This window comes from Dermacentor albipictus, chromosome 5 (assembly GCF_038994185.2).
Source record: "Dermacentor albipictus isolate Rhodes 1998 colony chromosome 5, USDA_Dalb.pri_finalv2, whole genome shotgun sequence".
NCBI lineage: Eukaryota > Metazoa > Arthropoda > Arachnida > Ixodida > Ixodidae > Dermacentor > Dermacentor albipictus.
Genome location: NC_091825.1, coordinates 161,388,929 through 161,413,153, shown reverse-complemented (window position 1 = coordinate 161,413,153; position 24,225 = coordinate 161,388,929). Strand labels below are relative to the sequence as shown.

The 24,225-nt window shown below is 48.7% G+C and overlaps 1 protein-coding gene across 2 annotated transcripts in view; it reads right to left on the bottom strand.

Annotated features, from left to right (window-relative positions):
- Positions 1-24,225, bottom strand: part of LOC135916359 (plasminogen activator inhibitor 1-like) — a 44,925-nt gene that overhangs the window by 13,547 nt on the left and 7,153 nt on the right. For both annotated transcript variants that reach the window (XM_065449723.2, XM_065449724.2), the window contains 2 exons: positions 10,224-10,310; positions 7,338-8,495 (listed from right to left, as the gene is read on the bottom strand). In XM_065449723.2, the coding sequence (XP_065305795.2) occupies positions 7,338-8,495; positions 10,224-10,265 (1,200 nt within the window). In that variant the 5' untranslated portion in view covers positions 10,266-10,310. The remainder of the gene's footprint in view (positions 1-7,337; positions 8,496-10,223; positions 10,311-24,225) is intronic.

The window sequence follows — 24,225 nt, the reverse complement described above, 5'->3', positions numbered from 1 at the left end:
CATTCTGGTGCTGAAGACGTTATTCGTGCAGACAAGTGCTCATAAACGGAAATGTTTCGCTGCAGTGTGAGCGAATGGGCGTCTTGCGCTGGAGTTTGAGGTATAGTAACGGCGCCTGGTGGCGGCGCGCGAAACGTTATCTGGGTAGTACCAGCTTGGGTAGTATTGAACCCTGGCGGAGGCGAAGCACGTTCTAGCCCGACTTTTGCGTCGATTCGCACTTTTTTCTGCGCTGTTGCGAGTGCGAAAAGGCTCGTCATTTCTCACAGACCACGCCGACCATGGCGCGAGCTAGCCGCAGCCTATAGTTTAAGGAAAACAAGACTTTCCGTGAGACGTAATGCTGGAAGCAGAAGACATCGGCAACGCCGATCCGGAGAGACCTAGCTCAGCCTCGAAAAAGCGTCACCGTCGTTACTTCTGCGTTGTGGGCTGCCATGAACAAGAATGCCTGAATCCCAACATCAGATTCTACCGTTTTCCTTCAAAGCTTCACGAAGCTCAGTGTCAGGCGCACTGGATAGCTGCAGTTCGTCGCGCTGGGCAACGAAACTTCGCGCCATGCCGACTGTTTCGCCTACCTTGAAGCTTGCTTATCTGCGTTCTGAAATTCGGTCTTTTGCACCTACAGTTCCGACGGCAGACCGACATAGCAGCAGGCATGGCTGGTGATTCACGATTCGAGACCCGGCCACAGCGACAATTAACAATTCGACCGGTGCGAAGTGGTGAAGTGACCAGGTGTGTGCAAATGAGCACAAATGGTCGGGCTGATTCGGTGACAGTTTACTACCCCACTACTAGCAGCACAGGTTAGAGAGTTAAATGTGCTCATCCTTGACCTCAAGCCAGCACGTTGAGACAGCGCAGTAAGGTAGTATTGATCGCAGCACATCGATGCTCGAGCGCTGTCATTAAAAGCTACATCAAGCGAGCAGCGCACGAGCTCGCGCTGCAGCACGATTCGCACGTATGTACATTACTGCGAGCTCATATGCATTGCAGCAGTTATTTATCAGTTACTAAAGGGACAGATGACAGCTACTACAGTGCAGGCATAACTACTCGTCTAGCGGCATGCAGTCAACAAATATTGCAGGATTGCAAGATTGCAGAAGATTCCGCCGTTTCGAGGCATGTCGAAAGGCCGCTGCTGTCGCGGCGCATACGATCGTGCGCTCGAGCAGTCCCGTACACATGATGTCTGCTTATTGCTGCTGTGAACATTTATAGCAAGCATTTCCTCGCGTTTGTGTGCCTGAATCTAGCAGCGTGCAAACCTTACCAGAATTTCAACTTCATACGCGACTCGCTTCACCTGCGATTGACACCGCGCTTAAACTTCGCCGCTTATTTCTTGAACGGCGTACACGTATTCGGCGTTGCATAATTAATAGCCTTTGCGCAGCGTGCATCTCCTGAAAAAATCTTCGGCGCCCGATATTCGCTGCAAGCCATGGTACACCAAAACTGAAAGTGGGAGGCCATATTGTAAACGTGCTTTCCGAAGCAGACGACCGTGCTTGGTACTACCCAGTTCAGGATAGAGGGCGCTTTTTAGCACCATTTTCGCAGCGCCCCCTGCGTAATGTAAGAGTCCCATAAGCTCGAAACAGACGCTATGCCGATGACTTCTGAAGGACTGCCGGGTTACCTTTCTAAGGGCACCCTCGTCCATTGATGCCATAGCTGTCTAATACATGCCGACGGGAACCAGTCTGCGCGCTCGCTAATCAAACATGCAAGAGGTTGCTTAGCTGCCACCGATCATCATTCCTGTCCAAAAAAGATTTAAAACATTTTTTCCTACCGCGCCTGAATTGCCAACTCAAGAAAACGAGTCAACTAGTTTTACTTTCTTCTTGCAGTAAGCTTCACCTGGTTTATTCCTATACAATGTTATTTATCCGTCGTGGTGGATCAGTGGCTGGCTACACCGTTCTATTGAAAAGCATAAGGTCGCGGGTTCCGATACCCTCCCCTAGAGGGGTTTCTCATAACTCTATTTGAAGACCTTGAACACCCGCCGTGGTTGCTCAGTGGCTATGCTGTTAGGCTGCTGAGCCCGCGGTCGCGGGATCGAATCCCGGGCACGGCGGCCGCATTTCGATGGGGGCGAAATGCGAAAACACCCATGTGCTTAGATTTAGGTGCACGTTAAAGAACCCCAGGGGGTCGAAATTTCCGGAGCCCTCCACTACGGCGTGCCTCATAATCAGAAAGTGGTTTTGGCACGTAAAACCCCATAATTTAATTTTAAATTAAGACCTTGAACAGCATAATGAGTGAATGAACGGATGCTCTCGTTTTGCTCTCCGGACGATGCCCGGATGTTCTCGTCCCATTCTCGCCTTGAGTGACCGGATAACGGCTCTGCATTTTAGCTCAAGGTCTCTTGAAGGTTGCTGACAACGATAGCTAAAAGCATTTTGTGCTTAAAGTTCGCATACTCGCGCAGTCCCGCCCATCCCAGCTCGGCAGATTAATGCCCTTCTACTTAAGTCAGCGACAGGAGTGCTCGAGCTGCGAAGCACAGCTTAATGTCCGATTAGCGAAAGCGAGTGAGTATTGTCTTTGTCTTCTTTTGTAGGAAGGCCACGTATTGCATTTTCGGCAAGAAGATTTAAGCCTGGCCCTCAAACAGGGAATTTCGATAAGGGAAGAGTTGCGACAAACACCTCCATATATTATAAGTAGGAAAATATTTTTGGAAAATCGCCTGTGACAGAAGCACACACTTAAAGAAATAAGTGATAGTCCGAGAGGAAGAGTGCTGACTACAATATCGGGTTCAAGGCTTTGTATGTCTGTCGCGTTGTCATGAAATACGGTGTCGCCAAAGGTGTGCACCTCGTTTCTAGAAGCCAGGGAGCTTTCTAATTTCCTTAGTATTATGTGTTCGCTGTGAACACCACCGAAATTAAGCATTAGCAGCTCGTCCGAGCTTCAACACTTGCGCAGATGAAGTTGTTCTGCCCTTTCAGACGCATTTAAGAGGCAAGAATGACGTGCGCGTGTAATTGAACGTCCAGGTAGCTAACTAAATATATTTTCTAGTTAACGTTCTGATTATTCTCTTTAGTGCATCAGCTGTATTGAAATCGAGCAGCAGTGAAGTCATGTTTACTTAGCAGAGATCGATCGCAACTTAAGAAATATCCGGCATTGAGTAAAGGGCGCTACGAAGCACTACACCATCGTTTCCCGAAAGCGTGCGTCAAGCATTGTAACTGCAAGGCTAATGCACTTTTGAACACGCTTTGGAACGCATGAGACGAAAGTGCCGCTGGGATTCCTGCCAGGCAGACATGATATCACTGCTGTTCAGCCTAACTTTAACAAGTGCCACATGTGCCCTACAGCAAATATTTAAAGCTTAATAAGAACTTGTAATTGGCGGAAAACAAAAACAATTACAGGAATGTAAAGGCCGTCACTGACCTGGCAAGATAATTTATTGAAAAAGCGGCTTAACTGGGATCGCTTAGTTCTTATCCTTCTATGGTTAAGATTGATATTCTCTAGCTAGTATTTACATTTAGTAGTTGATTCGGGTACATCTTCCTTTATCTTTTAGTTTACGTTAAAGTGCTGCGTTAAGTAAGTCATCGTTAGCATTCCCAGCAGACCGGATATCAGCGTTTATTTTGTTCCTTAGATATTTGAAATTGGCAAGAAGTATTGTTTTTTTAAAGTTGATAAATTTAGCAAATAGTTTTTCTTTGCTCTAAGACGGGTAAGCCGAGCGGTCATCCAAAGTTTTTGTGCTGTTTTACAAGGTGCTAAATCAATGAGCAGAAAGCAATCAGTCAGGCAATCAGTTAGAGGAAGAACGGGAAAATTAAAGTTAGAGCGAATGCCAATGTTATTCCGAAAGTAGTGTGCATCGTGCAAATTCAGGATGCGCGCACAAGTGTGTGAGACATTTCCGGGCCCTTCTGGTCATTCATAACCGCTAAATCTGTTCAACTATACGAAGCCAACAGACAATGAGCCCAAGAAAAACATAAGCAAATACGTATCCGAAGTGCTGAACACACCCTTTTGTTCCGTTCTCATCGATGAACCTGGCAATACCCTGCCCTACACTCCATTTTTTTATCATTCCTGCATGTCAAAACTTATAATCACCCGCCGTGGTTGCTCAGTGGCTATGGTGTTAGGCTGCCGAGCACAAGGTCGCGGGATCGAATCCCGGCCACAGCGGCCGCATTTCGATGGGGGAGAAATGCGAAAACACCCGTGTACTTAGATTTAGGTGCACGTTAAAGAACCCCAGGTGGTCGAAATGTCCGGAGTCCTCCACTACGGCGTGCCTCATTATCAGAAAGTGGTTTTGGCACGTAAAACCCCATAATTTAATTTATTAAAACTTATAATCGATGCCAATGGTATTGCGAAGGCTATTGTACATCTGAAATTATCTTCATCTGCCGCAGTCGGAAATATAAACTGCAACACACTGAAAAGCACGAAACACGTATGTGGTGTCATCCTACAACACATTTTCCAGCAGTCCTTGTCAACTGGAGTGGTGTCACGGGGAATGATGTTTACATTTGGGAAAGATCATTCCTATCCCCCCCCCCCCCCCAAAAAAAAACAAGGCATTTCTTTTTCCTCCAATAGTTACCGACCCATCTCACTTACCTGCGTGTGTTGTAAACTAATGGAACATATATTTTACTCACACGTAGCAAAACTTTTTTGTCAGCTATCCCCCCCAAAACCAACACGATTTCTGAAAGGCCTTTCTTGCTAAGTGCAAAGCGTTGTTTGTTATGACATAAACTCCGCATAAAACTTTCGCGTCTTACCTTTCACCCACTCGTTCTAAACTGAATCCAATGTTTTCTAACCAACCGAAAGGAGTTTGTTCAGTTACATGGGACCCTAATTAATTTAAGCTGATAAATACACCAGAATTTCTTCAAAAACCTCCTACGTTTATCCTCTCCAACTACTCATACAATAGCAAAATGACAAATCTAAAGCCCCGTATTTTATTATTCTCAACAAGCTTGCACTTCGTCGCAAAGTCGCTCGACTGACTCTCTGTCTCATAACTTTTATCACACATCTCCTCGTCAATCTGCAATTACCCCAGCTCATCGTCATTGTAGCCGGCTCAACTACGATAAAGCCGTAGACCAGCCCCAAGCCCGGAGCGCTACTCATCCAGCTTTTTTTTTTTTCGCGCACACGTCGAAAGACTGAAATAGTCTTCCTGACAACGTCGTGTACAACACGAGCTCCAACCACTTCAAGGAAGGCATTATACATCTTCTGCTCTACCAAACTGTTGCCCACGGCCCTCACCTACAACCACTAACCAGGGGCCTTTGAGCTACTGGAAACAAATAAACGAAAATCTTTAATTGAACTGTAGAAATAATAAGGAAAACGAACAAAAACGTCGCAGTTTGGCCCGAAAGGCGAAGCATCGATTGCGATAGCAAATTAGCAGACAGCTATACGAAGTAATGATAGCATATTTATCGGCTGTGTAAACTTGTAAACATTCGCTAACACAGTAAAAATCACGGTGACACGCGCGCACAGGTAAACATGAACACATCCCGCTCGATGACCGCGGAAACTCGCTGTCAAAACGCTGAAGTAAAGAAGCGCGGCAGCAGCATCGAGCGAATTGGCCTTCGTGCTGCGTCCCGCTTCAACGCGAACGAAGCGTCGAAAGCGCAGCGCATACGAAGCCAGCGCTCGGCGCACTTTGTACACATCGCGAGTCGCCTTCAAGATACGAGCGCCCGCGCGCCGTTACGCAGCAGCCGCCGGAGTAGAACGCCCCCCATCCCTCCTTGCCCTCCCCGGTGCCTCGCGCGCGACGGAATGCGGTGCGCTTCCTCCCTGCTTTCTACTTCTGCGCGCGCGCGATTGAGCCGCGATCGTCGGCTGACCCTCGCAAGCTTTCACTCGCACATACAGCATACGACGCGCGGCGACGGTGTTATCGCCTTCGTACTTTATACCGAACATCGCGACGACGGCAAAAATGCGCCTGGAGTGTTCACATAATTATCGCAAAAAAGCCGGCAGATCCCACGCCCTGTGGGTTATGCGAATCGATGTCGTGTGTGCGGGGAGCTTACCAAGTTAAGCAAACCACCATGAGAGCACCAAGACGTAGGCGACTGGTTCATGACCTACATGATACGCACGTCATGACCTATCATTTACGTTCGCCATGCACTCTTGTTACACTATACCAATTTTGGTACCTACCATGTAACGATAGTATCATGAGAGTACCAAGACGTAGGTGGTTGTTTCATGACCTACATGGCACGCATATCATGATATTCATGTTATAGCCATTTATGTTCGTCATACACTCTTGTCATACTGTGCCGATGTTGTTACACGCCAAGTTAATGAAACGACCATGGGAGCACCAAGACGTAGGCGGCTAATAGATAGACAGATATATAGATACTGTCAAGTGTCAAACGTTCGCCAAGAAATGCTTCGTATGTAGCGGTCAACCTGCCGCTGGTGGGAGACGAACCCACATCTTCCAAGCATTAGCATAACGCGTGAGACGCTCTGCCAGTTGAGCTACGCGGGCGGCCGCCCTCGTGTTCACTTGCTCGGTACTTGTGTATGTGTACTATGGATCTGGCACTGACACTGCTAGCCAGCGCCGCTCGGGCGTCGAGTGGCAATGACTAGCACTGCCAGGGCCAGATGCGAGTTCGGCTCCCACCGGCGGTAGGTTCTTTTAAATGCAAAGAATTTCTTGGCAAACATTTGCCACTTTGTCAGTACTTATCTATCGATCTAGCCGCCTACGTTTTGGTGCTCTCATGGTCGTTTCGTTAGATTGGTACGTACCAAAATTGGCATAGTATGACGAAAATGTATGACGAACATAAATGATCGGTCATGGCATGAATGTCATGACATGCGTGTCATGTAGTTCATGAAACAGTCGCCTACGTCTTGTACTCTCATGGTCGTTTCGTTAACTTGGTAGGCTCCCCGCACACTACTTCGCATAACATCGATTCCCAGGGGGCTTGAGATCTGGCGGCTTTTTTTGTTTCTTTTTTGCGTTAATGTTTATGTCCATTTTCCTTTTTGTTTTTACATTTCAATTAAAAACCGTGATCTAATAGCATCTGCGCTTTCCTTGACTTCATATAGCTGTCATTACCAAAAATCGAGCCTTTTGGTTCACTCTCTCCTCACTCATTAAATCTCTTCAAGGCTGTTACAGAGAAGAGAGCATTCCAGAACGGCCCTCCCCGTATATAGTGGAGATGCCATATCACCCATTTTTCTTTCCTTTCTTCGCTCGCTCACTGCTTGGGGCTTACCTTGTCCGTCCATTGATTGAAGAAGCTGCCTGTGTATGTGGATTTTTTGCTGAAGGGGCATTTCCACAAGTTTTCAAAGCAGGCTGTGTTAAAGAGCACTTCATTGCAGACTGTGCAGGCCGGATCTTCGGTGAAGGTTCTAAAGATTTCCGCAGTCATGATGTGGCTTGTGGCGTTCTCTGTTGAAGATTTCCCTCTGTCCTGCTGGTTAATCGTGGCGAATGGGCGGAAGTACGATTCGGAGTTCACAGTTACTTCACCTGTGTCTGCTGCAGCCCTTCGTCTCAGTGTCGTTACCACCTCCTTGCAAGAGCAAGCCAAACGGCCGCCTTCCTTGGGCACTAGAGCACCGAACTTCAACGTTTCCCTGAAACTGGCTTTTGAGTCGTTTGCATGAAGATCGATGAGAGAAACGAGGAATGAGATTCCGTAAATGGAGAGACACACATTCTGGTCTTCTGGCAGAGCGTTGAAGATGCTCAGGCCGAGATAATTGCTCTCATCCTTGAGTCTCCTGCACGTACCATAAGAGCGGCAGTTCAGGTGCTTGTCGGAATTGACAACAATGCGCACAGCGGCTGTGCTGTCTGCATCTGTTTGCGCTCTAATCATGGCTTCACGGCGACGTCCCCCAGACTCGACGGCGTGCATGCTTACTTTCGGGGATCTGCTGGCTGAAGATGCTGGTTGGTAGCCATTCAACGAATCTTCTGTTGCGGAAACCGTGTGCCTTTCGTCGGAAAGCTCTTCTGTGCCCGATTCAGAGCTGCTCGTTTTGACTTCACTATCGGCACGGCTCGCAAGAGCCTGCGGCCTTTGTTGCTCTGCAGCAGGGCGGGTATCGTTAGTGGCCCCGGCTCTTAGCAGTGGTGACTCTTGCCCCACTTCGGCAAGAGGGACCTTCGGGTCTACCGGGGTTTCGTCGCGCGCCTTGACATTGGCAGGCTCCGCTGCCGAGTAAATACCCCGCAGTCTTGACCATATAGAAGGCGGCTTCTGGACTAGGATTTCGACGTTGGGCGTGCGGACTTGCACCGATGCCAGCTTTGGTGGTGTCTCTACCACTTTCCTTCTCGGTATGTCCACATCTACTCGGATGTTCTTGACCTTTATGGGCGGCGGTCGACTGCCATCGTCGTCATCGTCCAAGATCTCGTCCTGCAAAATAGACAACATTCGTTGTAGCGGCAGCCTGATGAGGCTCAGAAGGGATAGCCCCGACACTTTCATAGTAGCAACAAAAGTTTCCACAGCGAGGCAGTCGCGTCTTAAAGGACTGCTGACGTAATACTTTGTCTCGCTTTGCTTTATTAAGCAGCTGTCTACCTGATAACTGCGCTATGAAGCCTTGATTGCTCCAGTGCCTAATGCGTAATTTTCAAGCCGTAGTTCAAAGCGTGTTTGTGGCATGGCTTCGCGATTCCTTGGGGGGACTTGCACGACGGGCCGCATCGCCGACACATTTCGCGCGGAGCGGGCATGATGTGACCTGACTGCACCGAACCGCATTGTGCATCGCGGAGTGATTGCTCGGTGCGTGATAGAGTACCACCGAACCGTTCCAAGCATCCCTTTTTCGAATTTCGCATCGTAGCCTCAGCGGCGGTACTTGAGCGTAACGGCACTTAATTAAAACTTTCTTTCTTGTATTTCAGTTGTTCTGACAAAAAAAAAAGGTGTCGTCACTTGCTAGGCTGTTTTTGTTGTACCAGGTTATACGGTGTACTGTGTTTCTTTGTTGACAAACAAAATCCACGACGTCACAGCGACGGCACGTATATGGGAAGTGTCGCCGCCAGTGTTTCCGTCTCGCGTTTTTACTGGCCTAATTACCAAGCCTTCTCTGTCATTCCAAAAGTGCAAACCATGCATGTTCTCTTCACCCTCAAATGAAAAGTGTCACCAGGGCTTCAAGAGAACTCTGTAGTTGGTTTGTGTGTCGGGAATACTAGCGCATTAATGTGGCATTCGTATGAAATCTTAAGGACGGGTGCAAGCGCCCATACTTCTTTCTTTACTCTGTGTTCCCTAAGCCACTATACGGTTAGCTTTAGAAATATGACACCCTAAGTTGGCGGACGGTGTCAGCTCTGTGCTCCAGAGAACCCAAACGATCGAGTGCAATGTAGCCTACGCAAGTTCGAGTTGTACGCATACGCAGTGTCGTTAACGCTGTTTCATGTGGTATCTTTGAGTGGTCGTTTCGGAGCGCTATAGACGAATCATGAATCTAGTGCTGGTGGTCGAAAAAGGGCGCTACGGCTACATTCAGTTGGTTCTTTCAGATCGACGAAGCCCCACTTGGGAGCGCACCCAAAAGCTCTTACCGACGACGTGAGCGCTGTGCAGCTTGCAGCTGCCATTCGATTTCGCGATCGTGCTTTGTGAACTCACAACGATGATGACGAAGCGACAACGGTTGCTTAATTTCGTTTGCGGCCCATTGAGTTCTTTCGAGTCAAAATACATGCAGTGACAGCAGCTTTTTCATGGTGCTGCTAACTTGCTCTGCTCGCGTAGGGCTGTCTTGGAAGCGACGGCCGCTGTAGTGGTCGCTTCAGTAGCTTTTTTGTCTGGCTCGCGCGCCGTGGTGCCATGTGACGCGACAGCGTTCAATCGAGTACCACCAGAAGCTCCCCCTCTGCCTTCGCTCTTACTGCTGCGGAAAGCGATCCGCCGTTTGTGTGGCGTGTGCTTCCTCCGACTGGCATCTGGAGCCTCTGGCAATCCTATTCCGGATAGATCACCCTAATTCACAACTAGTACACGCGCTAAGCCGCATACGCCTGCTGCTTCTGTGTAAACTCCATTAGTTCGTTGTTTGTGCGCTGCAGTTTCAAAATCAGCTTTCAAATGAGAAGAACCGTTCTTATTTGGTAGACTGACCTCGCTTTCGTTGTCCTGCTTGTTGCCCTTGCTACGTTTCATTATAGAATGCGCGTACTTCTATCAGCTTCTTCCTCTTTCTTCCGTCTGAAAAAAAAAGAAGAGCGAACGAACCGGTTAAAAACGCGCCTAGCTATAGTTACAAGCACTCAAGAACTAATCGTTCAGGACCGACGCAGTTCAGTGAACGCTAGCGTTACATCCTGAAATGCTATCAAAGCGCAAACAGTAGGCTTGAACATATATGTATCTCCTTGAATAACCTGTATGAGAACAGCGAAGTTGCCTTCAAAAGGTTGCAAAGGCTAAGCACAGTTGCCATGCATAAATGTGCTCAATGCCAGTACATGTTAGACGGGAGAGTTACCCGCTACTTAGTAACGCGTCACGTTCAAATACAGATATCACGAGCAATCGTTACTCGAAAAAGAATGCAGTACTCCTCTTTATATTTCCCATGACTGTACGACTTCTCACCACTGTATACGATGATGTCAACATTGAGACGTTCACGACTCCCGTGAGACAGCGAGGTTCCAACAGCGGGCCACCTTTATAAGGCGATTTGTCGACGGCTGTTTGGCTATCTTGGCACTTTATGCGACATGCACATGGCACGCATGTAATTTGTGCGAAGAATATCAACACACTGCAACCACTTTCTATACCCTTTTTAAAATCCGCGGAATCAAAAGTGTACAACCACTTTGTACAAAGCAGCGGCATCTAATCTTTATATTATGGTTCCTCATCAGTGTCTTTTCTTTAGTTGAGTCGATTTCGAAGCATTGAATGTTTAACTTATAAACTAACTGTATGCGCTGACGCGCATTGCATGTTCAGAGAAGAAGGTTGCAAATTGTACGTGCATTTTTTTTTTATTTTAACGTTTAGACAGACGACAATATGTCTAGTGTTACATGACTGCGCTTTCTTGGGGTGTCACTAGTGAATGCCTACACATTCTCGGCCGTATTTATCTATAGATTTCTTTCAATCACATCTATTCCTTATTCTACTTTTGTCTTTCTTTCCTTACTTCTTTCTTTTTTGCTAGTTTCTTTTGCACACTTGCGGTCTAATGACCGCGAATAGCTTACATGAATCAGGCAGCTTCCACCTGCCCCAGACCTGGTTAAAGAGAGCAAGAAGTTCGTCGAAGGTCGACGAGGTTGCGAGGCGTGGTGTCGTATGTAAGGCAGTCCGAGCCTGGTGCATTCTAAAATCTCACCTTCAGTTCTGAGCAACCCTTGACCTATATTACTGACCTCTCACGTCGGAAAGCCCCTAGAAACAGAGAGGACCCATTCCACGATGGCTGTCGACGTTAATGCGATTAGCATTCAAGCACTGTAGCGACAAACCGTACTGCGGAAGACATCTCTATGTACAATCTGCATAGCGACGGAAGTAGGCTGAGACAGCTCGCCGCATTAATACAGCGCCATAACAGCGCGCACCCTTTCGGACGCAAGAAAGAACGATCCACTGGACTCTGCCTCCTATAGCCGCAGCCAGTTTTGTCTTGCCGGGCATTGTAGAATTTGGCTTCAGCATATCTGACTGGGAATGAACTAGTGCGCGATTGCACAGACTTTTTTCAGGCGTAAAGCATAACTTATTATTGTCAGCTACAAGAGCGCGTGCTCTAACTTTTATCAGTCGGACCCGTTTCGTTTCGCAAGCGAGAGCGACGTTTCAGCAGCTAGATTAAAAGTGGGCGGAGTAGGCTGAGAATGCTAATCGCATTAAAATGGCTCTGACTCGCCTTCACTGGTAGTCGAAAGCAACAACATCCTCGATGCCTACTGAACTGGCTTCCTACATCGACACCGCACATAATATAGTTTGGAAAGTACTCTCGCTTGACATTATAGGCACGCGACATATCACTTGAAAGAGAAGCCAGTGGCTATGGTGCACATAGGCAAGGCGTTTAACTTCGTCTCTCACCTCGTGATCCTAGCTTCCGCAGCTGACTTTGGTATTGCAGGCAAACTCTGGGCATACATACACGGCCTCCTCTGTGATTCCAATTAATTGCCGCTTTACTGACAGCCACTTGGAAATCACAAGTGGTGTAGTGCCACGAGGCTTTCCGGATAATTAATTCTGGCAATATGGCACCACTCTGTTACGCCTATAGTCGGATACAACTTTAGAAAAAAGGGGAGGCCCCGCCCAGATGACCGAAGCGCGACAGCCGATTTCCTCCGCGACTAACACAGCCCCACTCGAAAAATCGTGCTCCTAAAACGCGTAATTCTCGGAAGACTTTTGTATTTTGATGACTGGTTTAGTAGAGCTTGCATGTGCTGCAACACATGCCAGATAGCGACAGAAAAATAACCCCGTGCCTTCCACAACGCTGCCCGTCGTCTGCTCTTTAGCTTCATTGCAAGTCACAAAAGTAGAAAGAGCAGCTCTGCATGGCTTTTGCGCGTGTTTACATGTACACGGCGTATCTACTACTCATTTTCCAAGCTTGAAATGAATCAGTTGCTATTGAAAAAGTACTTATATAAAACAATGCATTTATCGCAACTATTACAAACCTGGGGCGAGAATACGGTCGAGGCAGGAAGGTACAAAAATGCTTCATTCATCGCTTTAAATAAATCCTCTTGGTTTTAAATAGCATAAAATTTATATTTTTTGGTTTTGTGTTTTCACAATTTCACAGCACGCATGCTACAGCTTGCGCGTGCAGTGAGCACTGGTGGACAGCAATCAATCGACGGTGCTACACAACGCTCGAACACCGTCGCTAGACGCTCGGCTATCTCACTGCTGACAATGATCGTTCACGCTAAGCTGACGGCGACAAATCTTTGCGTTGAAGGCTTCTTCTGCAAATATTTTCCGTTGAGACACTCGTAGGTTTGTTTCATGCGCGCACACTTTTCTGATCTCTCCTGAGAATGGTTTTGCTCCATAACTTTACCCCGTCCGACGAAAAACGCAGCGACACAGTACACCAACACACCCGCTGCTAACAGTAGGCTCCAGTCTTTGGAAAGCTTTTCTCGTCGTAACGTCACTCGGGAGCGAAATAAAACAACATGGAACAAACACACAGGATGTGTGTTCGTAGCGGTCGCCGCGGGATTCTGTTTTCAGGCAAAGCGTAGCGCAGCGCCAGCGATGCTCGCTGCAATGTTCCTTCGCCGGATCACGGCTCAGAATAAACGCACGCGGCACAAATGCCGCATCGTAAGCTCGTAGTAATATTTCCGGCATGATAGACCATCACAAACAGTTCTGGAATTCACTCTGACGAGGGGCTGAAGCACACCGCTGACGCGACCTCGCCCAATTCGAAGCGCGGCCGGGCGGCCATCTTCTCCGTTGGCGGGCTCACCGATATCGTCCTGCTGATGACGCTAGTCCAGAGTGCGCGCCCATTGGTGGGTGCTCGTGTGCCTACGCCTCGGAGGAGTAAACACCCCATTTTTTCTAAAGTTGTATCCGACTAGCTGTGATAAATAAACTTCACCGTGTATGGGGCCGACGTCACAATATGAACCAATCCGATGTCATTCAAGTTAGACTCGACACCATAGCCACATTTCTAAAGAAGGTCGGACTCGCTCCTTTCGGTTAAAGAAACCAAGTAGCCCTGGGCGCGAAAGCAGCGTGTTCTGCTTCGCAATTCCTGTTCACCTTCGATGGCGAACAGACGTCCCGTCTAAAGAGTGTTCCGGCTCTAAGCATCTACATCGATGCAGATGCGGGTGCCACAAATGGCTTCGCAACATCAATCGGGCCTGGTACCGACATACTCCACCTAACTTGGCAGATGGCGTCCAAAAACTGGGGCGGTAATGAAGAGCGAACTGTCCACCATTTCGCGACTGCTCTAGTGAACTCGCATGTTGTGTACGGCTCTAACTTCTACGATGTGACCCAAAAGCAATGGGAAAAAAAAAGCTTCAATCACTCAACCATGAAGCCATGAGGGTTCTCACCCGCCTTCCGCGTTTCGTTTCACAGCCTTGGACTACCTCGCCCGAATGGTCCAGACAAATTCGATCGATGCAAAACCCGAGGCTACGAAACATTCGCGTCAGCTCCGACTACGAACCTCGACATCCGGTCGCAGCATCGATCCTCTCGCTTCTTCATAAACCACTCCTTACAACGATTTTGGCCTCTTTCTCCGATACACGAGAACGTCCCTGACGAAGGATTTGGCCTATTCCCCGCAACTTGAACGTCGACCACACAGAGTGGCAATTGTCCTACGAAAGGGGGTATGAAGCAGCATCTTACTGCGCTTGTCCTCACATCACGCTGTCGACATCAACGCCGCCCAGAGTGAGGAAGCTTCAGCCACAGCGTACTAGTTGAAGCTTTATAGCACTCCGGCCCACTCCTCCTACCGCTCAGCCTTTAACGGTCCGTTAACGGTCGAACTGGCTGCGATATCAGCCTGCATGCGACGCCGTCCACTAGCCTCATTTTACTGCCTTCGTTTAGCACACTATTTGCATGAATTTGCAGGCCTCCATTAGAGCCTGCGTCTGGCTGAACTAGCGGCACGGTGCTATGTACTCCGCACACCCCCCCATACGAATCGCCGACGACGCTGGCCATACTGTCCGTCTTGCATGAATGCCAGGTCCCGCTGGGGTCGCTGACCCTCTGGCACAGGACCTTATTTACTGCCCCTCAGAGACTCGGCCGCACGCACCGGGCATCCCTAACCCCATCGACACTGTCCTGGCGGAGGCGGCTGCCGCGCTCCAGCACCTTCTTCCGGAGGATCCTACGTCTCTGCCTGGGAGGTTCGCCCATGCAGAAGCCACGCACTGCGGCGCGTCGTCATGGACACCCAGCGTTCACACCATCCACGATGCGCCTTCAGCCAGCTGCTGGATTATTCCCGTTATCTATGGCGGTGCTAGCAGAGTACCAGAGAAGGCCGATTCCCCTCGATTTCTGGTCTTCGACGACTGGCGCCGTCCTCCTGATGGCGCCTCACTTTCTATTTGTTGCTCTTTTTTTGAGGCCACACAAACACGGGCGGCATTTTTAACGCGATAGCGTTAAGGAGCTCGTGTCGCAGAAAAGCCGGTGTCGTCGGCGTCGGCGTCCGCGGCATTGACCGTGAGCGATAAATCACGGCAGGCACGTCATAAATAAAAAGCAACTTCCAAGATGGGCTGGGTGGGGTCTCCGGAGTCTCCGGAGTGTGAGAGGGTCTCCGGAGTGTGAGACGGAGACGCTACCACTCAGCCACGAGTTTTTTTTTTCTTTATTGCCTGTTTGCAGCACAAACCAAGAACACATTCAAACGCTAAAACATGTCAACCACACTTTGGCTAACATTATATATTAAAATCGCTTCAGCTTGATCAGTTCATCAAGAATAGCCACCCACTCGGGAGGCTCACTTTGGGCACGATATATTTCCCGAATATACGCGACACTTTCGATGAAGTTTATTCTCGCCGGACGGGCATCGACATCGGAGTGTCGCACTGCCATTCTCGTTTTCCACAGACTGTGGAGGCCAAGGAGCATAAACATATCGTACGGAACTCCTCCTTCGTTATCGGTTGGCAAATATCGAATACCAAGAGGTGTAATCGGTAGTTCTTTTTTAAGTGTACGTTGTAAGACATCCCAATGACATATTGCATCCCAGCAATCGATGAAAACGTGTTCAATGGTCTCTGGCTTTTTACAAAGTAAGCAGTTTACTGTGAGTTCGATGCTTCCAAGCAGTACAAACGCGCCTCTAGTGAATGCGGTGTTGCCTTCGAAACAAGCCGTGGAAGGTTATACTGTGGTGTATATCGGTAATTATGAACACGTAACTTACAGAAGTCGCAATTACACGGGTAGCGAAGTGCGTTTCCGCTGCATTTCTTCTGCGCTTTCCGCACACGCAGAGCCATCTTGCGGCAAACACAGAAGACCCCCTCCTCTCCGTGTACAGCGCTGCCCCGACAGATGGCGCGCCACGCGCGCATTGGAGCTGTGCGAGGCGGGTAGCTCCCGGACTCTCTCTCCCCTGACAACGCTTCGCCTTGCTCCCTCTACAGAATCAAGCGTCCTTCCTTTCTTTAGATCACTATCTGTCTATCTCTCTGCCCGTGCCGATCACAACGTTTGGCTGGCGTGCATCATTTCCCCCTTCGAGATAGCGAGTTCTTGGGTTCGTTCCGCTTGCTCAGGCGCACGTTTCGTTGCTGCGCCGCACGCCGCGTTGCTCGACCATATAGGGAACCCAAGCTCAAGTTTGGGCGCGCGACGACAGCGCGCACTGCTGCCCCAGCGAGCGAGCAGTGCAAAACTGGGGATAGACGGCGCCCGCGCCGCCAGGCGCAACCAGTTTGCAGGCGGCCACTGCACGTGCGCGCCCGCGCTATTCAGTCGAGCCGGGGCACTGGCGCGTCGCGCCGCCAGCTGGGAACGTTGTCAAAAGGCTTCTTGCGCGAAGTTGACTTTCCACAATGGCAAAAGCGGCCCCACCGAAGCGAAAGCGCGGTCCGAAGTACTGCTGTGTCGTGGGCGGGTGTGTCGTAACGAGCCCCTAATTCTCGTACCTTCAGTACTGGCACAGTTACTTCACTGAAGCAGTGCATTCTACAGCATGAATGTTTTTATAACTCATTTGGGAATAGGTCCGAGACATCTTGTTCTAGGCGTCTCTTTGGCTTCCCGCTTGGCTTGCCCCATTTCTGAGGCTGGCTGATGCATGAATTTACTTCTTTATTGTTGACGTAAATGCACACCGCAGCTGCGTGCTTGCACTGAGCCGTGATGCCAGCTTTGCAGGTGCATCTCCTTCTCGAAAGCAAGAATTCCTCTTTTCATGACACGACCACTGCAGCTATGAAAGAATGAAAATAAGGGCGAGACAGTGAAGCCATTTGCCACTACTTTTCAAATGCAGCTGCCTTCCAAAGTTGCCTCTACAAATATTCAGCAACATGGCATGGTGCGCATTTCCAAAACTAACTCCAAGTTTGCACCTCTGCCACAATACTCCAGGCTGCCCTATAAAGCGAAAATAAAGGCAACATAATATGCTTACGTTTACTAATAAACATTCAGCACAGTGTTTCGAGTGTGCGTTCACTAGCGCGCTAATTACGCGAGCGCATAACGCGCACGATACCATATCGCGCCTTTAATTCTGCATCACTCACACTGAACTGCGTTCGCGCAGCAGGTTTTATGCGCCTGTAAAGCCGATACTTTCACAAAACCCGAGTGCAGGCATGACGCAACCGCCGAAATCAACGAGGTGAGCAGTTCAACTAGCTTCGCAGTGCTTAAATTTCAGCTGCCTCGCCACCAAGTCAGTGGGTGATCCTCCAACGGACGAAGCACAAGTGTTGTATCTTCCCAGGCTTTTCATTGGGATGCCATGGCCGTACAATTTTTTTTTTCGCACGCCGCAAACGTTCGACTCCGACAGTAGACGACAACAACTGTAAGGCTGCCATATCAAAACAACTAAAGCATACGCTTCATATTCGACAACGAAAAAACATCGAGAGTGCGCGGCTTCATTTCGCAGTGTGTATAGACAATCAATATTTTTTAGCATATGACAGAATGACCCTCACCTCGAGGTACACGCCGTACACGATATGAAATACATTTTGCATTGAGCTGTGCATCGTTGCCGTTGATTGTCTGCTCCACAGAGTTTACGTGACTGACGAGCTTTTTCTCCTTTTTACAAGTTGGCTTTCCTAAAAATAGCTGGCCGATCTTTTTGAAGCCGCACTGAAGGCGATACATTGTGACGCGCCGCACGTGCAAAGCGACGAGAGGGCCCTGCACGTGCACAAAAAAGCGAGCGGCTGCAGCGCGGCGCAGCAGAAATGCGCAGTGGATATTCCCAGTTGCGACTTTTTCTGCCACAGATGGCGCTACCCGTCAGGAGCAGTGGCGCCGCTCGCGGTGCTTGGGTAGCCTATGGCTCGACGCTCACCGCGTTTGATGCAGGGCGCCTCGTAAGTGATGGCTGCCCTGTGGCCCATTGTCTTACACCCCTTGGCGGGTCGACAGGAACGCTGTTGCGTTCCACTCTTGAAGGCGAAGCTTAAGCGTCCTCCAATTTTTTTTTTCAATCGGCCTCCTCCTTTTTTTCTTCGCCCGCACTAATAGGTCCACTTCCGGCGCATGGAAAGTTTCTTTATTTTTCGATTTAAATAAACGTTTCCAGAATAACAACACGGTATATTGTAAGCATTCCTATCGCTCGAATCTATTCCTTAGCATACACCGCTCACCAGTGGTGTAGCCAGAAATTTCGTTCGGGGGGGCTCACGTTGCAGCTTGGCCTCCTCCTTAAGAGGAAGCTTTATCTCGGATGCTCCTATCTAAATACATGTAGAAGGTGAATTAGTTTTTCTCGGCAACCACTGCACAAACCTTGATGAGGTTTGTTGCATTTAAAAGAAAAATTTAAATTCTACTGTCTTCTGGTATTGAATTTTTCATTTAGGTTGTCAATTTTTTATTAAAAATTGGCACAAATCTCAAATTTTCAGAAAACGAAACTATCACGTTTAAAACTCTGTAACTCAAAAATGAAAAATAATATCACAAATGGTGAATCGCACCTAATAGTACATCTACAGCGGACAAAATTGATATGTTACAAATGAATCTAAAACAATTTAGCATTATCGAAATACGGCTTTTGCAGAACCCTTGTGCACCACGTAACTAATTCACGTAAGATACAAATTGACATACCGAATTTGTCCGCGTTGACTCTTATAATAGATGCCCCTTTGAAGAACCGCGATATCTGTTTTTGATGAAGAACGTTTAGCTTGTAAACGTCGTGCTTCTATCTTTTCGCACTTTCAAATTTTTCAATATAATTTAAACAAAATTCAGGCCCTATATCAAACTTCCGCTTCCAAAAGATACTAGAAGTTAACTTTCTCAAATTCAACAAATTCCATTAAAAGTGATCCAGGGGTTATCTCAGAAAAGTGTTCGGCGTTTTACATTTACTTGAATAGGCCGCGTCGGAGTTGGGCCCGAGCTACAGCTTCCTCTTAAACAATTTCTCGAGAGATCAAATAAATGAATAATAACTGCATTGCCATTGTCAAAGATACTGCAAACGAGTTCTTGAACGCTACGCACTGTCAAAACAAGTAATATATGTACTTTTTAATAAAACGATGTACTCGTATGTGGCAGAAATTGTGCTCAAAATAACTTATATCAATGCTTCCATGTTTTTGTCTATTTAAAAAGTAAAGAAAATATCACACAATCCTTAGAACTATATCAGTTCGAAATCAGCAAAGCAGTGCATGCCACTGATATGAAAAATGTAAATGCCAAGAAATGAACAAGTTGAGGACAAATATGTTATACAAACATTGTAATTCAACAGCATTTTTTACATTTTTGTACGTATGCAACGGCCAGTGAAAAATCTCAATGACGCTGTCATTTATTCCAATGTATTACGCAGGAGCAGCTGTCACCGGTCGTGTATCGTGAGTAATTGCACCGAAATTATTGTCCCAACAGAGAGCACCTATATAAAGCCGTTCTGCAATATATACGAGGATGAGTCGAATGAAAGTAAAAAAAAAATTATGGGGTTTTACGTGCCAGAGAGAGAGAGAGAAAATAATGCAGAGAAAGGCAGCGACGTTAACCAGAGGTAGTTCCGGTTGGTTACCCTGCGCAGGGGGAAGGCTTAAGGGGGATAAAAAGAGAAACCACTTTCTGATTATGAGGCATGCCTTAGTGGAGGACTCCGGAAATTTCGACCACCTGGAGTTTTCTAGCGTGCACCTAAATCTAAGCACACGGGTGTTTTCGCATTTCGCCCCCATCTAAATGCGGCCACCATGGCCGGGATTCGATCCCGCAACCTCGTGCTCAGCAGCCCAACACCATAGCCGCTGAGCAACCACGGCAGGTGAGTCAAATGAAAGTGAGCCAATGCAAATATATCACAAACGGGGTACTTAATTTAAATGTAGTCTCCTTGACCATTTAGACATTTATCCCATTGACTAACGAGTCGGGTGATTCCTGTCTCAAAAAACTCCTTAGGTTGCTGCTTCAACAAATCTGCAACTGACTCTTTCACGTCATCGTCCGACACGAATCTGTTTCCCTTAAGCTGTTTTTTTTTTCATTTGCCCCAAAATGTGGAAGTCGCAAGGCGACAGGTCTCAGCTGTATTGCGGATGTTGCAGCGTTTCCCACTTGAACTTTGCCAGTTCTGTATCAACCACATCAGCGACGTGGGGACGGGCATTGTGGAAAAATTAAAAATTAAAGTATGCAGTTTTACGTGTAAAAACCACTTTCTGATCATGAGGCACGCCGTAGTGGAGGACTCCGGAAATTTCGACCACCTGGGGTTCTTTAACGTGCACCTAAATCTAAGCACACGGGTGTTTTCGCATTTCGCCCCCATCGAAATGCGGCCGCCGTGGCCGGGATTCGATTCCGCGACCTCGTGCTCAGCAGCCCAACGCCATAGCCAGGTCGTGGAACAAGATGACCCCATTCTTCAATTTTCCACGTCGTTTGTGCTTGATTGCGACACGCAGCCGATCCGGCGTTTCACAATATCGGAAACAATTGATAGTCTCTCCGGCTTTAGAAAATTCTATCATTAATGGCCCCTGACGATCGAAAAAAAATAGTAAACTACACCTTTCCGGCGGAAATGACGGCATTTGCTTTCTTTGGGGGCGGTGAATTCGAATGTTTCCACTCTAAGCTTTGCCGTTGTGTTTCAGGCTCGTAGTTATGGCACCATGGTTCATCCCCGATCACAATCGCAGACAAGAAGTCGTCACCCTGATTGTGATACCGGTTCAGATGAGTAAAGGCAGCGCCGAACTTCTCCGTATTCTGGCAGTGGTTCAAAATCTTGGGCATCCATTGCGCACACAAGAGCCGATGATCGAGATGTTCATGAATTATGGCGTGAACCGAACCGCGACTGATGTTTACACCCTCTGCCAGTTCATCGATGTTTATCCTCCGTTCTTGTCTCATCAGCTCGTCAACTGTTGCTCTTGTGTTGGGGGTGATTGCACGATGGCTTTGGCCCGGTCTTGAATCGTCCTTGCAACTTTCACGTCCTTTTTCAACCGTTTGCTCCAATGCTCCACAGTGGCCAATGAAATGCAATGTTCAACGTACACGGCAGCCATACGGCGAATAATTTCCTCTTCGGAAACACCTTCAGCTGACAAAAAATTCACGGCACCCCGCTGCTCAACTTCTGAATTGTCCATCACGTCACGCAACCATGTTCAATCCAGTGTATGAGAGCATTAAAGAACATTTACCCTGACATGTGCGTGTCACTTTTGTAAATAACAGGTGCCTGTGTGCTACGGGCATGCCTCGCAGATTCACAGAATCCTGGATCCCGCCCCCATTCCATCCACTCCATCCGATGCATCGCGTGCGACGGAAGGCGGCGTGCTTGCTCCCCGCTTTTCTCCTTTGCGCACTCAAGACTGAGCCACCATCGTCGGCTCACCTATTCCAGCCCCCCTACTCTTTCACTCGCACATACAGCATGCGGCGCGCGGTCACGACGTTATTGCCCTGAGACTTCATACGAAACATGAGGGCGACGGCGACAGAAGGAATGCGCCTGGAGTCTTCATTTAATTGCTATCACAATAAGATAATAATAGTATCCGGCAACCGAAGCGTGCCGTGGCCGATTACTTTCCGCAAAAGAAGTAACAAACTGTCACCATGCGACAGTTCGCTGCGCCGCAGCGAATTATGCTTGGTCTCCTATGCTTGGTCCACCGAGAACCATACGCATAGTGTTCGGTATTTTACGCCTGCGAGACAAGACTTTCCGTAGACGTTGCGCTCAAGCGAACACGGTGTAATCCGTCAAGTCTTCACAGTGATGGCGGTGAGCGACCATTCTTTCGTTTTCTCGTCTGCTAGCCAGAAGGCGTCAAAAACTCTGCCAGGCGAAAATTCCCTCGGCTAGAGAAAACCACACGCGCACCGAAGTACGCCGCGCGGTGGCTTCGGGGCAACACACAAAAAAAAACATGAGCTCTCGCTGGCTCTGGCAGCCCGCGGGTATACCCGCGGGCAGTTCTCGCTACCCTATAGGGTAGCGAGAATAAAAAAGATTGAGAGGCTCAATGTGTCCTCACGAATAAAAGTCAAAGTGGAAAAAATAAATAAGAACGTAGTTACCCTGGCTGGCTTTAATGTCTTGACATAGATGCTTTGGCGCGCAGGTGAAAAAAAATGTTGATATTTTTATGCAACATGACGGCACAAATGAACCACCACAACGCTTTGTGTCATCGTATCTCGCTGCGTGTTTTGTCAACTTGTCTGATACTGTGTTGATTTGGCTTGTCTCGTTGTATGTTCCGATCTAAGACTTTAGAAAGGTAGATTGTTACGAACTTGTACCGCTGCACCACGATTACGGCTTTGTGGTCCCGTAGCGCTCGTCACCCGTTTCGTGACAGAGCGTTGGTAGCGATGACTCCGAGCCTGGCGTCGATGAGAATAACAAAAGGGACTTTATACATTATATACAGGTTATCATACAGGACATGAACGGGTCGGCACTGGGGCCGAGTGCTCACAACAAACGCGACTGTTCTCGCACGACGACGTCCGGCGAAAACGCGTTACACATCTCACCCCAGTCGGGAGCGACACTCTCTCCCGGTGGGGTCGGCAGATCCTGTTTTCGAGCGGCGTGTCGCTGCTTTTATAATCCCCGAGGCCCATTGTCACTCAAACGGCCCAATACAAAGTCAGCACACGACGGTCGTCCGAGGGGTCCAACCAGCGACCGCGCTGGCCACCCGGTTCAAAGTTCGCGCGCGCGGTGACCTCCAGGCAAGGGAGGTGCGGCGCCGGGCCGTCTGGCACACGCGGACACGTCTAAACACGCTGCTCGCCGAGGCTTCTCCCGCACGACGGCGCAGCATCTTGTCTTGTGAAGGGAGAATTATGGCGCTCGCAGGATAGATTCCGCATCTTGCAGATTCGGAATCCGGGCTTGTGGTAATGGCACAACAGCATCCCCGCCCTCAGATAAGGCGCCGGGAAGACGAGCTGCCTCCACGTGGCTCGGATGCCAGGCGCGCACGTTCGTCAGGCTCGTCCAAGTTCACGTCCAGTGTCGGGACGCCAGGTAACATCACGTGCCCAGGTCCGACTCGCCAGGACAGGAGCTCTGCTCACCACGTCGTCGCCAAGGCACCTTGACCAGCTCCGCTCGGGTCGTTCCTAAGACCTTGCTTCTCGCCACTGGTCCCGCTTGGTCGTTCTGCAGCTTGCAAAACCGACCGGCAAAAGGCAACACCCAACACGAACAAGTGCCCTCTGTCTCCCGTCAAACACCAGACAAGGCCATAATCCAAATCAACCTAACTAAATCGCTATCCCCTTTTGCTCCCGCTGCAACAAGAGGCAGGTGTACGATCTAGCACACAAGGCTCAAACAATCAGTTTTCAAATTAACAACGCAACAAAATAGAAACAATTATTAATCAGCAATAATAATTACAAATAGAATGGTCCCCTTGAAATCGCTTTGGACCGAAAACATACCACTGAGGAAGCAAATGAGGTCATTCATTTTTCCCGGCGATATTTTCGCGGAATCCGAAGCTGCTTATATTTGCGACCCTGCTTATCCGTGTAGCGGCGGTACAATAAGCCAGATTCCTTGCCAAATGAAACCCCCTTTTTTTTCACTCCCCGTTTGACGCTCTTCCTCAGATCGCCTAGTGAACAATCTTCCTGTTGTTCGCGAATCCGAGTTTCCCTTTCAACTGCAGCCTGCTCCTGCCAGCTGGCGGAAACCGGAGCGAGTGTGGAGCCCGCGTCGCCTAATTGCGGCGTCGCGTCTCTATCGTGGCTAGCACTGCACGCGTCACTCCCACTCACCTCCAGGACCCGCTCGCCTAGGCCAGCCTCCGAGCTCTGCCTCTCCCGTGACTGCTCGCCACTCAAGTTACCCTGATCGGTCCCT